General features: G+C 36.4%; 1 protein-coding gene and 1 long non-coding RNA gene across 5 annotated transcripts in view; one reads left to right on the top strand and one right to left on the bottom strand.

Moving 5' to 3' along the window:
• The window catches only part of LOC139123461 (myosin heavy chain, clone 203-like), a 30301-nt gene extending 17446 nt beyond the window's left edge, over positions 1-12855 (bottom strand). The window contains exons 1-4 of one of the 2 annotated variants that reach the window (XM_070689609.1): positions 8154-8703; positions 7471-7939; positions 6997-7076; positions 6721-6799 (exon numbers count right to left, since the gene is read on the bottom strand). In XM_070689609.1, the coding sequence (XP_070545710.1) occupies positions 6721-6799; positions 6997-7076; positions 7471-7567 (256 nt within the window). In that variant the 5' untranslated portion in view covers positions 7568-7939; positions 8154-8703. Of the gene's footprint in view, positions 1-6720; positions 6800-6996; positions 7077-7470; positions 7940-8153; positions 8704-8897; positions 10585-12689 lie in introns of those variants that run through there. The other variant, XM_070689608.1, reaches the window with a different exon arrangement.
• The window catches only part of LOC139123484 (uncharacterized), a 31904-nt gene extending 15545 nt beyond the window's left edge, over positions 1-16359 (top strand). For 2 of the 3 annotated variants that reach the window (XR_011549686.1, XR_011549685.1), the window contains exon 8: positions 9956-16359. This is a non-coding gene — a long non-coding RNA (uncharacterized lncRNA). The remainder of the gene's footprint in view (positions 1-9955) is intronic. The other variant, XR_011549687.1, reaches the window with a different exon arrangement.
• Positions 16360-16670: the final 311 nt, after the last annotated feature.

Below are 16670 nucleotides of genomic sequence, written 5' to 3'. Positions count from 1 at the left end.
TTCTTGGGGCTTAATGTACAAATGATAACAGCCATTTTCATTGTACCTTCAAAGTATTTTTGCAGTTAAAAGTTTTAACTTATCTATACAGAAGAAAAAATCTGTAGCTATAAAGGAATGTTTTGAAGCTTCTGAAAAATAATGTACTTCTTTGTCATGTTTTTACTGCACTGATATTAGGGTGGCCAAAGTTAAGCTAAAATGTTGCGACATTATTACGCAACTCACGCACCCTGAAAGTGAAATTTGATTTTCGTGAAATTTGAAACGCCATTTTTTCTGAAAATAAGTAGCTCAGTTACTGAAAAATGCATATTTCCAATTAAAATCGATGTATGAGGCAGGTTTCATTAAAAAACTGAAGAAAAAACGATAGAAAAATAGTGTTTTTCCTCTCCAAAAATGCCACTTTGTACTGACCGCCACAGCGCTCGAGCGGTCGCCGCTCATGGCACGCACTTCTGAATCCAGTCAATACCTATTTCGCAACGGAACTGCTTTCGGGCCCTGTGCACGCTGTCATAGAACTGTGAAACTTGGCCAGGAAGTGGCAGACCATCCCATTTACACGTAGTGGTGAGTTTTTGTTATATTCTGGGAATTTTAGCCAGTAAACACGAGGTAAAGTGAGTACGGTAAATTCGGTGTAGATTTTTTTCCATTTAGATACATATTTTTGCCATAAAACTTGTAGCATGCTCTTTTTAAACATCATTCCAACATTTCTGTGAAATATGACGAAAATCTGTCCACGAGCACAAGTACGAATCATAAAAACAAAATCGTGATATCATTCATAGACCTCAGTACAGTGTGACTCAAGATGCGGCGGAAGGCAGTCACACTGACACACCATTGACAGCCTGCCTGAGGCTGAAGTTAGGGACAGCTATTTCTTACAATTTCATGGCTGAAAATGAACTGCATTAAAAGACAATTGGCAGTTTAAATTGATTTGTTAGAATTGAGTGTTATTAAATAACATTGTGACAAAATTTCATTGTATTGTGAGCTCTAGTTTTTAAGTTATGTGAATTCAAAATTCATAAAAACATAAAAATGCATCCATTTTTCGATGGTACGGTGCCGCCGCAATTTTGACTAAGTCAGACAAAATATTTTCAATTTTCAACACTCACAGTTTCAAAATCCAAGACTGTGCATCAGTCAAATCTTGATTTTTCCGTTATATTGGGTAAATCTGTGCACAAGACACATAGTTAATGATTCCATGTGAAGTAAATAAAAAATTATGAGTTGCCAAACTTGAAGGAATCGGCATTCATTGAAATAATTTTAAAATTTGCCGAAAACTGTCCGCGAAAAAATAGCATTTTTATTGCTTTAAAAACTCATAACTTTTGATTGGATACAGCCATTTGCATAATTTTTTTTTTATTTTCTTCTTTTACCCCATTCTTGCTAAAAATCCATTTAACTGTGTGTATAAACAAGATAAAAAAATGGCTTGGCCACCCTACTGATATCATACACAAGCCCTATGAAGTTTGGATTACCATTGCACCATACCAGTATCCTATGTTTTTCTAATAACCTAGGTGGTCTTTTAATGCTCATGCGCAGACTAAATAGAATTTAAACCAACAACCTAAGGCGTCGCTGTTTTCAATGTGTCTTGAAAGCTGAGTTTCTCGATGTCAAACTCGCTCCAATTGCTTCTTGACAGTCATTTTAGAATGGGAAAATTCACAAACAGAGAGGTTGGTTGCCACGGACAAGTAACTTTTGGCTTATTGACCTGAAAGTCAGTGTTCATTGAAAATTCAAAGACTGGACCGTTGACACCAAAGCTTGCTCATGACTTTCATTGCATGTGGTCTTGCCACGGCCACGATGCCACTCACTGTCAGTGTCACTCAATAAGTTATTGAAGAGTACGTTTTAGTAAAAGTCCCTTCTTTGTGGTGATTTTTCACAACTAGACTTTATTTTTACATCATTATAAACGTTCATACAAAGCACAAAAACCGCTGTGTGTTTCCTTTTTTACCATATCGAAATATTGTGAGACACCGTAACCTCACAGTCAATGCAATGAACTTTGGTGAACGTATGCTCCACCAGCTGAACAGTTTTTTCATATGCAAAATCAGCGTACGGTATTTTAACCGGTGGTATTGTTAAACTGCATTTTATTGAAAGCGATTACATGATTCTTTTCGTCAACTGTTCATGCAATTTTATGAAAAATCTTATGGAAATGTTCACAATATGATTATTTTTTGTTGTTTAAGTCCGTGTTCCCTCATCAGAAAATCGCTCTCGTGAATTCGATTTCTAGGTGTTATTTTTTTCACTTGTCCCGTCGGGCAAGTGGCATCGGAGGTTCACTTGCCCGAACGCGACTTTCACTTGCCCCGGGCAATCGGACAACCCTTAGTGTCTTTCCCTGTAAACTTGTGTCACAGATTTGAAAATAATATGAAGTTTTTTCTCTTCCCATGTTCTCACAAAGATTAAAGCATATAGGTGAATGCTAGTTGACACTATACTTTTTAGTGCTTTGATTTGCAGCATTACGCTCCAGCACAAGTTCCCACAGGTAATCTTAGCCTTCAGCGGTGCAAAACGTCTTGGGTTGCGGTGCCGAAGTGACTTGAGGCCTGAAATTGGGAGGCCGAAACGTCTTGGGCCGAAACGACTTGGTGCCGAAACGTCCAGAAACCGTATTTCAGGCGTTATAACACAGTGCAGTTTATCAAGTAGTACAGTTTAGGGAGCTACTAATTATGAAAGGCAGTTGAAGTTGAGTCTCATTCATAGAATATCCTAGGTGGGTCGGCTCCATGTCCTGGCATACTCCTGTACAGTACACAGCGGTTGACTCGGCGTGGGGTCGGCTGCTGGCACACACAACTCTGCCATGCTCTCATGGAAATTTTCTAAGGTCCACACCAAATTGACGGCACATATATAGACTAAAACCATCCAGGTTTGTGTGTTTGCAGTCCAAAACAGTGCATCCATTCATAACGAACTATCCGAGATGTTCTCAAAGTTGCAGTACCCAATGACATAATGTGTTGACTATTGCTCTAAGGGGATTGGTCTCACATGTTAGCCACATCTGACGTCACGCTCTATGATACCAATACGTCACTAACATGAACTCGAACGTTTCCAGACAGGGTGCCACTGGATTTTCCACCACTTTGACAGTGAAATACACTATTTTAGACAAGTCATCGTTGATGACACAGTCCCCGCTTGTCCATTTTGTTATAATCATTGGTGTCTAGGTAGCTGTGGTCTAGGTCGCTGTGGAATGACATTGATGCAATGGGTGCATCAGGCCTGTGACTTGCATAATAAAGTAATCTGAGGAACGTGTAATAAATGACTCATCTCTGCCGGTAATGACCACTGAAGGAACTTTTGATTACATCACACATAACGATGCCCTCACTGCCTCTAGTGTCATGACGCACATACTATACACATGGTTTGGTGGAATTTTCGAAATGCTATGGGATTGGGTATGTTGTTGTAATCAGCCATTTCGGATCATATAATGAAACAATTTAATGTGCACAAGAATGCAGCCATAGTACTTTATCTTCATATCACGTTTGAACAAAATCAGTCCATCGAGGGACAGTGACCTATGTTTATGTTTCAAAGACATAAAAAAATCACACCAAACTGAAATCAAATGGCTGTCTCTTGACCATATGGATCATAGCACAAAATTAGTAGACATGCATATATATGCCATAGTACTTATCTTTGTACCAAGTCTCAACAACATTGGTTAAGGAATATTTGCATATGATTAAGAGATATTGGAAAAAATTTACAATCTGGCAGCCATATTGGAACATGTCACGAAGTAAATTGACATGTATGCCATAGTGCTTGATCTTTTTGCCAAGTTTGGACAAAATGGGTGTAATGACCTTTGAATTATGCTTCAAAGACATGCAAATTCCAACAAAATGGCAGTTCTGCAGCCATATTGGATCCTATCGCAAGGTTAATTGATACATGCATATGCATGCCATAGTACGTGCTTGCCTTTGTGCCAAGTTTGAACAAAATCGGTTCAAGGATGTTTGAGTTACGGTTCAAAGACATGAAAAAATCGCAAAAAAATGGCCACCTGTCAGCCATATTGGATCATTTCACAAAATAAATTGGTGTTCATATGAAGGGCATACTGTTTTGCTTTGTGCCAAATTTGAACAGAATCGGTTCAAGAATGTCTGAGTTATGGTCCATAGACATGAAAAATCGCAACAAAATGGCCGCCTCACGCCCATATTGGATCGTATCGCAATATAATTCGACATGCATATGTAGGCCATAGTGTTATGCCTTTGTGCCAAGTTTGAACAGAATCAGTTCGAGGATGTTTGAGTTATGGTTCAAAGACATGAAAAATCGCAAACAAAATGGCCGCCTCGCGGCCATATTGGATCATATCGCAAACTAATTTGACATGCACATGTAGGCCATAGTGTTATGCCTTTGTGCCAAGTTTGAACAGAATCTGTTCAAGGATGTCTGAGTTATGGTCCAAAGACATGAAAAATTGCAACAAAATGGCCGCCTTGCGCCCATATTGGATTGTATCGCGAAATTATTTGACATGGATATGAAAGCCATAGTGTTATGCCTTTGTGCCAAGTTTGAACATAATCTGCTCAAGGATGTCTGAGTTATGGTCCAAAGACATGAAAAATCGCAACAAAATGGCCGCCTCGCGGCCAAATTCGATCGTATCACAAAATAAATCGACGTGCATCTGTAGGTCATAGTGCTATGCTTTGTGCCAAGTTTGAACGAAATTAGTTCAGCAGTGTCTGAGAAACTGTTGATGACGGACGGACGGACGGACGGACGGACGCACAGACGGGACCCAATCTATAAGTCCCCGCCGGACTTTGTCCGCGGGGACTAAAAAAGTTACCATGAGACATTATGGGCATTATGGATTTTTCGAAATAATGAATATTGTTTCATTCGATTTGATTATATAAGATCAGACAAACAAAAATAGGTGAGATATACACTTTATGCAACTAATATATTTCACTACATTAGTTTTTTCTGTGTTCAATGTCATCGGGTGCATTCATTGTATGTGCCTTCAAAGTGGGAATACTTAAGTTTTTGCTCAAAGCTTCCTCAATGAAACTTTAAACCATTCTCTTACCAAATCAAGAATATCTGTCAGGGATCCCTGAGTAAAGATTGGAACTACACAAACAAATTATCCAACATATACCAGTACCTATATTTGAAATTCAAAATGGCCACCACCCTGTGATAACTCTACGGGGAAAAATTTATCTTTGATTTTAAGATTGTGAAAATTCTTCTTTCTCAAAGACTTTAAATGAGCCCCCACAAGTGATAGATCAGAAAATAATCAGGGTATGGAGTCCGAATATCTCTGTCCCCAGACCCATTTTACCTTAACCCCTTGACTACCTATGGCGCCGGATATTTCCGCGCCATATTGAATTACCATATACCTTGAGTGCCGGAAATATCCGGCACAGTTAAATAGGCGTATTTGTTCGTTTTTGTCGCTAAAAATCCCGTAATTTTGGCGCCTGCACGCAGCGCAAACAAGATTGATGTATTCCGATCTGGCCTGAATGTGATTGCGCCCCCGTATATGGCCAAAATCCGGACGCAAATGTTGTGACTCATGACCTCGACCCCGAAAGGTCAGGCTGATCACTGAAGCGTCGCGCTGATTGTTTACAGTTTTCAGAAGTACAGACGATCGCGAAGATGTTTATGGGGTTTAAGGAAATGAAACGTTTATTTATTGAAAACAAATGATTTATATGTCAATATGTTCTATTAACAGCAATATTCGTGAATGAAACAAGAGGAAATACAGTGTTTTACTATAAGCCAGTGAAACTTTATAGCAGCCATACTATCAATATGACTGGTCACATGACTCGTTATGTGTCTGGTCATGTGATATGTTGTTCCCTAAAATGTATTTTTAAATATTGTGAAATATTTTTGATAAATCATAATCATTTTAGATGCATGTTTCTGCAAGAAAGACTTGAAGCAGGTGTTTACAAAATAAAATGTGTTGATTTTCAAATACAGAATCATGTCAGATGCTGATGTTTATGGTTCATTTACTCCGCCTTTTGTGAGAAAAATCTAAATAGGTACATCTATACATAAAGTAAAGGTAGTTATTATTACATATATGTAAAGACAATGCCATGAAAATTGCAACTGTATTCAAATTTGCATCATTTTATGGATTCAAAACGTCCTGATGCTTCAAATATTCATATTCTTTGCCAACTCTGGTCACATGACGTGTCATGTGATCAGTCACCTGACCTGGAAATACAAAATTTATGTATGAAAAAGTGGGAAATTTCATGCTGATTCAGAAAATATATGGTTTATTGTTACTTACTTAATTTTACTCTAAGCAGTGTTCATGCAATGACCACACCCCGGATTTTATCAATATTTACATAAGGGCCTGGTATATAGGAATACATTGGCCTTGGTAGTCAGGGGTAAACAGTATTGTGGATATCTAGGGTGAGAGGTAGTGTGACAGATTACAATGGCATTGTGGGATATATATGAGGATCCATATGCCATTAATGATTCACACTAATTAGGATGTAAATTTGATTTGATTTGCATCTGAATATCAGGAGCTCTCAAACAAGAAATAAAACAACTTAATTTTCATTTACTTACATTGTCCTTGTTCAGTCTTAGAACTACTATCAACTCTTCCTGTGACTACAGTGTCAGATTTCTGATCAGTGTCTTCATCCTGAAATGTTAATGTCAAAGTACAACAGGGTTTATTTGTTTGTTGTTTCATTGGTTTAATGGTATCATTATTTTGCCTGTCTATGCTGATGTGTGGTATTGCAAATTCTCTGCAGCCACAGTGATAGTATATTTTTTGAATTGGGTGTGAAATTTTTCAGTATTTGCCAACGTCATATTTAATGCTAAGAAACTTACATCAATGTGTATCTCTTCAGCATCCTTTTTTTCAATGACATCATCAAAGAATTTGACTGGTTTAAGTCCACCACCATCTCCTGAAATATCAAAATTTTCCAAGCTTTTTAAGCAAGCCGCTGTGTAGAGTTTTCCACAACATAATTATTATTGTTTCACTTTAAACAATTTGAAACAAAAACCCACATTTGAAGTGCGTGCTGAAATTACATAACTTTATCTTTTGCATGCTGCTCAGTTTATTTAAAGCCTAAGATAATATTCTGACAGGCATTTGGGTATATGTTAGACAAATCATGAAACAGATGGTGAGACCTTTTGTCTACATTCAAATATACTTGGCCAGAGCTATCTGTTAACTAAAAGTAAACATCCTCAGAGAATTGATAAAACATTCAGAAACATCAGGTGTATGATCAAGTCCAGTAGTTACAATACTGATATGAGGAACATCATTAGACACTGTAAACTTACTATTTATGAAGAACAGTTCCAGTTCATCGAATCTGGCTTGGTCATATGTTGCTTTCAACTTGAGTTGTAATCCAACTTTGTCAGCCTCTTCTCTCATCTTATCAGTTATCAATAGTGGTTCAAATGAGTCAGGAAAACTACCAGATAGACATGTGTGTTCTAATCTGTACAAGTTATACACAGTGGGTAGGTGCAGGTGGATTGCCAGCGAACTCTTTCTGGTACCGTTTACACTGACATTACCAAAGCACTTTTACAATTGTAGCTTACTGTATGTTGGCTCTCTCCATTAGCAATCAGCTTATTTAAATTCTTATCAAATTTGGCTCTGCACTTTTTCCACTTAGCTTTCAGTTTCTTTTCTTTTTCTTTCGGACACTTATTGTTTGTGGCTGATTATTAAGCTTTCTCATCTGCTGAACATAGGATTTCTTATTTAGTCCAATATGAAGCACAAAATCGGTAGAATCTAAACATTGTAATTAGGAAAAAGGTATGCATTATAATTAGTGTCATGGATAAATATACATTTTGATGGTAACTATTACGGCAGAAAAGCATGAAAGTTTGATAACCAGTACATTTTGCATCGGAAGCACTTTTCTGTGTTGGACATGAAAACATTATTGTCTCACAGCTCTGATAGTATTGTTTATAAATGATGAAATGTAAGTATTGCATACCATTGTCACTTCCTGTTTCTATGGACTGTTGTGATGGGGGTGGTGTTCCAAGATTTCTACTGACTCTTCCTATTCTCTGTATTTGGATTTCACTGCTTCACTCTCTTTTTGTCCAGACTTTTCAGATCCTGATGGTTTTCTTTTCTCCCCATTCTGTCTTTGTTCTTCAACATCTTAGGATGTATTTGTTTTGTATCTGCATCATTGTTTTTTGCCTTTGTTTTTCCGTGGTATTTGTGCCTAGGCATTGCTGATCTTTGAGGATTCCTCTCAGTCTTTTCATCTGCAGTAGTTTGAATTTGTGTGATATTTTCCGAATTATCTGTTTTGTCTGCTATTTCCATAACATTATATTGCATTATTGTAGGGTTTTTTGTATCTACACCTTCAGTAACTGACATCACAGAATGCGCTGCTGTAATTTCCTTAGTCTCCCTATCTTCACTGGATGTCCTTCCAGGTTGTACTTCTGTGATTTCTGTAGTCTCCTTATGTTTCCTAGCAATGATCCCAGGTTGCACTTCTACTGTCTCTTGCATTTCAGTTGTATCTGCAGATAAATCAGTTGTTTTCCACTGAATCATATTTACTGATGCCATATGAAAACTTTTTAGTGGCAATCTTACACATGACCCTGTTATCACTCGTGTGAGGCAATAGCATTCAATGAAATTATTAATTTGATTTTATGCACACATTACACTATAAACAGTACATACTACATGTTGTTGAGGGCAAACCTACCGTTATTATCAGATTTTTGTGTTTCTGCATCTTTATCAGTCAATAATGAAGCAAACTTGGCTAAGCTTTCTGTCATAGCCTCATTCTTAGCTAAGGCTTCTTTCACCTGCTTTGCATTCTGGATAGCGATGTTGTTCTCTGTTAGGTTTTTTATCTTACAATTCAGCTCATGTGATTCCTTTCTGACAACACAGTAATCCTTGTGATATTTAAAGTGTCTGTCAATCATACCAGCAATGTGTGAATCATCCTGGACTGTTGTTGGTAGACCAGCTGCCATTGCTTCCAAGCCTTCAAAACTGTAGTCAGTGTAGCATGATGGAGGAAGGCAAAGGTCAGACTGTTGGATGGATTGTAATAATGTATCTTCTGAATCGTGTTTGTACGGCTTTGGCATGGCATGACTACTGTGAAGTTTTTTAAGTAGGAAGCTCTTTGTTTTCTTGTATGCCTGCTCAGTCACTCCATGTATCTTCCATTCCAGTGACTTTTTACCAAACTCTTTATATTTGTTTGCTGCAGATCCAATGGAAGCTGCTATTGAGTCACATCTTTTCAAGGCTTCCTCTGTGTTAAGCTGACCATATGTTAATATGCTATGTCCATCAGTCTCTATTTCAGTCTCGGGTTTTTCATTATCAAAATACTGCTGTCTAGGTTTCGGAAGAATTTCTTTGTGAGGGATATCATACAGCTTCCTACCACCAATCTCAGTTCTGTATGCACGTTTGAAGTTGTCATATGTAATGGGACCAATGGAAAACAGTAGATCAGCATGACTTGCCATGTATAACATCTCCTGTTCTAATTCTGAAAATTCACTCTTCACTAGCAGACAGTTTTTTTCCTGACATGCATGGTTGATCAACACCAGCTTTGCATCAGGGAACAGTTTCTTCCGTATGTCTATAGCAGCCCATCCTGTCTTTGGAGAATATCCTACCACGTACTTGATATTTTCTAGCTTTCCTAGATCAGGGAAGTAACTTTCATGGTTTACCAGCCATTCCACTTTAGGCATCTCATCAACTCCATTCTTTATCTGTGCTTTTATCAAGGTAACACCACACTTCTCAGCATCTTGTATCTGCCCTGCGGTGAGTTCAACATCAACCACAGTGGAATATGCTTTGAGATATCGTTCTTCTGATTCTGCCTTCCTTGCCAAGAAATCCTGGATAATAGCTCTGTTATATCCAGTCAGACCACAGGCATCTCTGCTCCAGGCATCAAAAGCAAATACTACACCAGGAGGAGTTGGAACAGAGAGTTGATGGAGCTTAGCTTGAGGGAAAAGACTTTCATGGATTGCAGCTGCTGCATTCTTTGTCTTGGAAGAAAAGCTGACAACATGTTTAATATTGTGTAAGTTCTTCAGTTGTTGGTAGTATTTGTCATGGTTGAACAGCCAGTGTATTCCAGCTGGGTCATCATCAGGATCAGCCCATTTACTTCTTGTAGCTGGGATCAAAGTAACTCCAACACTCTCTGCATCTTTCTTCTGGTCTTCACTGACTTCAACATCAAGGACAGTACAGTAGAGTTTAGAAACTTCATCAGACTTCAGTGTGTTTTCACAGAAATCTTTGACCAGTGTTCTAGTTGGTTGTGATGTCAGGTCATCTGATGCTGTATTCCATGATGTCAATACAAGCAGTGCTTCAGACAGTGTGTTTGCCATTTGTCCCTGGAGAAATAGAAATGTAATAACAGATATAAGGAAATATGCAAACGTTGTTTTGCATTATGATTTTCGTGAAATTAATAGTGAATGTAGTACATGTTTCACAAATTTAGTGGAATGAAGTTTATTTCCAATCTTCAATTGATTTATATTAGAGTCATAATATGCTAACGTATGCATTTACATTTTGGCATCCAATATCAACAGTTTTTAATGATGATGAGGATCATGGTTTTCACCACAGTTAATTGTCACATAGTAGAACAGCAAAGAAACAAAGGAAATTTAATTCTGCTGTATATTTTGGCAACTTTTACAAGGAGATGCACAACACACTAAACAATGGACAGTGAACTCACTTAATATTGTACTTCTTGACTAAGCCAATTAGAGCTCAAACTATAACTGGTTATGTTAATTTGACTTTATGAAAACTTACAATATAGCTCAAAAGCCATTTTCATTGTTATAAAAATACAATAAACATTTTTGTGAAAGTCATGAAAAATTTGTTTAAAATGAGCATAAGATACAATAACATGAGACTCAAGGTCGTAAGGCTTGACAATTTCATTTTAAGGTTAAAGAATGTTAACTGAGCAGTAAAGTGTTTCGGACTTTGACGATTATTGAATAAGTTACATCAAAGATATCTCTGTTAAGGTTATCAAGAGCAAATGTAATGAAAATTAACAGCACTTTCATAATATTGTGGCTGATATACAGTTTACGGCACAATTAAGCTAAACAATGCGTGAAAACGATTTACATTCTGAAATCAAACATTTGCTTGCCCTGTACAAGTCTTTAACACATTGCAGATTTCATCACAGTTTGCAAATATCTAAACCATGTTATCACTAAAACTTGAATAAAAACTGTAAAGGCTTCTGATAGTTTTGAATAATATTTTTGACCAAATTAGCAGAAATATTATTTAAAAAGAAAACTTAAACATCATATTTCATCACAATTTGAAGAAATCTGAACTTGGTTGTCCAAAGAGATTTGTATGCCAATTTTTGGTCATACTGGCAATCAAATCAGATAAATATTTAAAAACACAGATGAGGTCAAAAGGTTATCTGAGGTCATGTTTAATGTCAGAATACAAAATAATATGGCTGTTGTCTATTTGCCTGTTTACATTTGATAATTTCAATTCAGTTTGTTCATATTGAAAACAGATTGCAAGAAAAAATAGTGCCTGATACCAATAAAACACTATGAATAATGATTTTGTTCCTTTAATCAGAGAAATAAAGCTATGCAAAAGTATTTAACAACTAGTATACACTCACGCATTTGAGAAGTGTTCATTCTGATGTATACAACAAACTGCTTTGAACACAGAATAACCACAGTCAAATACTATCTCAACACCAACAATGAAAATTTTATATCAAATCTGTATATGACGTGTACTAGATGCATATTGTATTTTATGTTGCCAATCCTTTGCTGTTATTGTCTGCTGCTGCAGTTTTGTGAGTTGACTCTCCTGTATGCACTATTTTGATATAACAAATTTGCTGAGTTGTATCTTTGTTATTACCTGACTTTGTTGACTGCTATAATTGCAAGAAATGTGTCAAAATGTTTAGGAGTGGCGGATTTCAAATATCAAAGTTAGCAAGCGAGGTAAACAAGCCATTTCCTACATTCACAGTTCATTTTATGATGACTCTTTTACATATATTTGATATTATGTCGACAAACTGTATTTTAAGCAGAAGTTGGTAATTGTTTTAATCTCTTCACTTCCATTTCCTGTACAATCGTCAACAACACCATAAAGTCAAAGGTTATTGTTAACCTATTGTAGTGAATAAGAAAATGTTGTTGAGCTGATTTTGCAGTAAATAATATTTTTTCTAATGATTGTCTTTGTTAATAATTTATTCAAAGACACTTTCAAGTATGAAGGAGTGATAATTATAAATTCTCTTATAACATGTTTCGATTTTGAATATGTAGAAATATTCAATAGTTAATGTTAACTAAAAGTCAACTGGAAAGCCTTGAGAGATCTGTGACCAGGCTGCCTTTTGATGAAAATACCAACATACAATTACAATATGACATCTTGTAGGGGAAATAAAACATACCTTGGTTGATATGGCTTGATAGATTCTACCAACAGAAGAAATTATAGATGCAGGTCGCTCTATTGAAGATCGGAGTAGCAGAATGTGAAATAGCAAGTTGAGAAATATTCCTGAATTTGGTACAATTTGACTCTGAAGGCGTTAGGAAGTTTCTGTGTTTGGTCAGCACACGTAGCTATGTTGCAATTACTTGTCATGTGATTTATAACAAACTGACATTGGTGCTATGTTTAAACAGTAAAGTAATGGGTTTAAAGTTCAGTTTGGTCAACGCTGTGCATGACATCGATTGTTAACATTTGTGATAAATCATCTACAGTGTCCTGATGAATGATAAATATTAACCAGCACTGCAGTGTGACAGCCTAATGTGATTGTTTATCTTCGGCGATGTATAATCAGTAGGTATCACAAAAATGTCACAAAGTAGGTAGGCACAAGCATGTCGGCATATCACTCCACTCACAACAGCCAGCAATGTACTAATGTACTTTGTGGCCCTCTTGTGAAAAAAACAATGCTTATCTGTGTTATGGGGTACTATTAGTTTAGTATTATGAACTTTATACAGCAAATCAATAATGAATTCCACAACAGACTGTATGCAGCAATCAACTCAGGTGATTCTAGCTGTTACTAAGACAATACTGATCACTTAGAGATGACGATGACATCGAGCGACAGACGAGATATCTTTACATTTCAGCAAATATGTTGATGAGAAATTTCTGCAATTGTACGTTTCATGTTAAATGTGTTCTATTTAAAGCCTATTGTTACCAGCAATATGGAGGACCACTCTGGAGTAATTACTCTGTGGCTGTTATGCGTAAATTGAAAGTTGCATACAACAATGCTGCACGACTCTTATTGGGTTATGAAAAACGGAGTAGTGCGAATTCAATGTTTGTATCTAATAGTATCAATAACTTTGACGCTCAAATGCGTAAACAAATTTATGGTTTGAGAGAGCGACTTATGAACAGTAGTAATACAATTGTACGTATATGTGGCTTACTGTACTTCAAGTCTGATATAGTTAAGATTTGGAATAAGCTTTTTTTGTTTGACTGATTGTTTTTCTTTTCAACCAGTATGCAAGAGAACAATTAATTCTTCAAAGAGTCTGTAATAACCTTTCACAACATTTATATGGACTTTTAAGTCCGAAATAAAGTTTATTATTATAATAATAATACCTGGCAATCTTCCAATGTCACATTCCAAATTTTGGCTAGGGGTGTAACATCAGGACAACATGACATGTTCAATGTGAAACAGTTTATTCTAAGCTTTTGGAACTTCTACAATGTATTATGTTGCTCGTCATTCATGTCTGGTTATTAAATTCAAACATACATGTAGATTTTGTCATTTCCCTTTGCAAATATTAGAATAGTCCTCAACGGCAGTGCCAAAAATGCAGTTCTAGAGGTATATGTCAAATTTACAGACTGTAATCAATACACAGATGTTCTATAACAAGTTGAGCTATAAACAATACCTTCTATTTATGTGTTGATGTATTTTGTATCAAATCAAGTTACCAAATATCTAGGTTATCCACCAAATTCTGTACCTTTGGTTGCCAGATTTTGAAAAAAGGTGTGTCCTCACAAATATTGGGGGGAGGAATCGTGATTGAAATAATCTTTTTGACAGATCCCCTCAATACCCTCAAAAAACTTTCAAGCCCCTGCAAGCCCCTTATCCATATGATCGAAATTTTCATGTCCCCCCCCCCCAAAAAAAAAATTATCATGTAGCCTTAAAATCATTCGGGATGTATGCATAGAAAAAATAACCATGTGTTGCACAGTTGTATGTTAGACACTTCCTGTTGTCAAAAGTTTGTAGAGTCATATTCTAATGCAAGTTCCTAGATTGATTGAATTTTAAATGCATCAGTGAACTTTTTGGATTTATTAGTCTACCGCAAGTGAACTTGAGCTAATATAATCCTACTCTGGCCAGGTCAACGGCATCTGCTGAAGAGCACACAAAATGACAATCATGAGAGAGGATGCAAATTGTGAATTGCTAGCTTCATTTTGCCAAATTGTAAAATAACTGAGCACAGGTAACCTACCGATTTATTTTTCAAAAAAACTACAAGACATATATGACCTAGATGCTTATATAACAGCTTTACAAAATTGACAATACCGGTACTTAATTTAATACTTAGTTCTGCATTAATTATTTATTCTCTGTTATTTTCTGTAAGCTGTTCTTCAGAATGATGAAGAGAAGAAAGCTGCTCTACCGATGCATCAACATCAAACTTAGGATCAAGTTACCATGGAAACAGTGACATAGGAAATGATGAAACAAGTGATGACTAAATTAGTGATAATACAACAAAAGGGATCAGAAGATATGTAAAACATGAAAAGAGTGCACAGTAAAGTGTCGGCTGTCTGTACAGTCTGTAGTAAAAAAATTAGACAAACGGTCACAGATGTTTAACCATCTTAGGCATGCTCACTTAGACAATGAATTTCAATGTTTCTATTGTAAAAATAAATTTTACAGTAAGTCTAAATTGAAAGGTCATTTAGAAGTCCATGCTGAGTTTTACAAGGAATACACTTGCAAGAAATGTAACAAAGTTTTCCACAAGAGATCTGAACATACCAAGCATCTTTGTAGGGACTGCACTAAGCCTGAACATTTTTATAATGTTTGCACGCGTTGCTTCAAATCGACTTCTTATTTACGAGCCCTGCTCTTACTCATCAAAAGCCAACAGTCAAATGTGAACTATGACCCTGCATTTTAGAGTAAAATGTATGCTGTCTTCAAACATTAAGTCTGCACACAGCGATGAGAATCCTGGTGTGATGTATGTGGATATCGATGGAAACTGAAGACAAATCTGTTTAAACACGCTATAATACTCAGCAGGTAGATAGAAATCTGCTCACCCTCAATCAAATATAAAAATGCAATAGTTAAATGGTTAAATCAGTTATCTTGAGTCAAAACCAACCAGATAAAATGAGGAATATGTATCTGTCTGTCTACTTACAGAAATATATTTTTCAGACAGAATTAGAAGATTATAGTTCTGCCTCATGCGATAACCATAGCTACATCCGTCTCTCTCTCTCTCTCTCTCTCTCTCTCTCTCTCTCTCTCTCTCTCTCTCTCTCTCCTTGCTTTCATGCTGTATCGCTCCTGTAGTTAGTTTACCATCTTATTATTTCAAAAGTGCTTTCATTATGCTGAGGATCACAAAAGATACTTTTTATTACATGATATTTCATTGTGTAAGAAACCTAAATTTACATTTGGATGCTGGTACAGGATTATTGTATTAACATCCAGATTGTAAGCCTGGAAGGTGATGTTTATATTGTTTTAGGTATTTTCTAATATTCACATCACTCTGCTTTCAAGCATGCATGTGATTCTACAGAAGCTCATTATTGGTGTGTATCTTACCAAGACAGCTGTGTAGCAAGGAATATCTTACTTTTAATTGTTATTAAATCCGTGAAATCCGGTAGACGACTAATGAATTTATAACTTGCCATACCGTTCAAGTTACATAAATCTCCTGATTGCAAGTTTCAACTTTCTTTGTCATTCAAATGTTTGTTAAAATGGCAGCAGTACATTTATTATGATTGTATCGTATGTGTATTAAATATATTATACGAACAAACTCCTTATTGTAGTTGTGTATGTGTCACTGTGTGTGTACAGGAAAGGAATTCAGCAAACGACATTAGAGAGGTTTAGTTACTAGTATATATGTACTACTCAACGTCAGACGGGCGCGCGGTGTCGTACGCGTATCCGTGCTCACGTGTGATTAGAGAGGTTTAGTTGTGTGTTCCCGATTATTTGCTGCATATTTTCTCAGAAACATGCAAAATTCGTGTAATTTTTAAGAAACATGAATTTCGATAAGTGAGGACCACTCTTATAGTAGCTCGTTGTACCCTCGAACTACCTTAAATCGGCCGATTTTCT

The sequence above is a fragment of the Ptychodera flava genome, assembly GCF_041260155.1.
Source record: "Ptychodera flava strain L36383 chromosome 23 unlocalized genomic scaffold, AS_Pfla_20210202 Scaffold_23__1_contigs__length_28996876_pilon, whole genome shotgun sequence".
NCBI lineage: Eukaryota > Metazoa > Hemichordata > Enteropneusta > Ptychoderidae > Ptychodera > Ptychodera flava.
The sequence above is the reverse complement of the archived record's forward strand: the minus strand, read 5'-3'. Positions and strand labels throughout refer to the sequence as shown.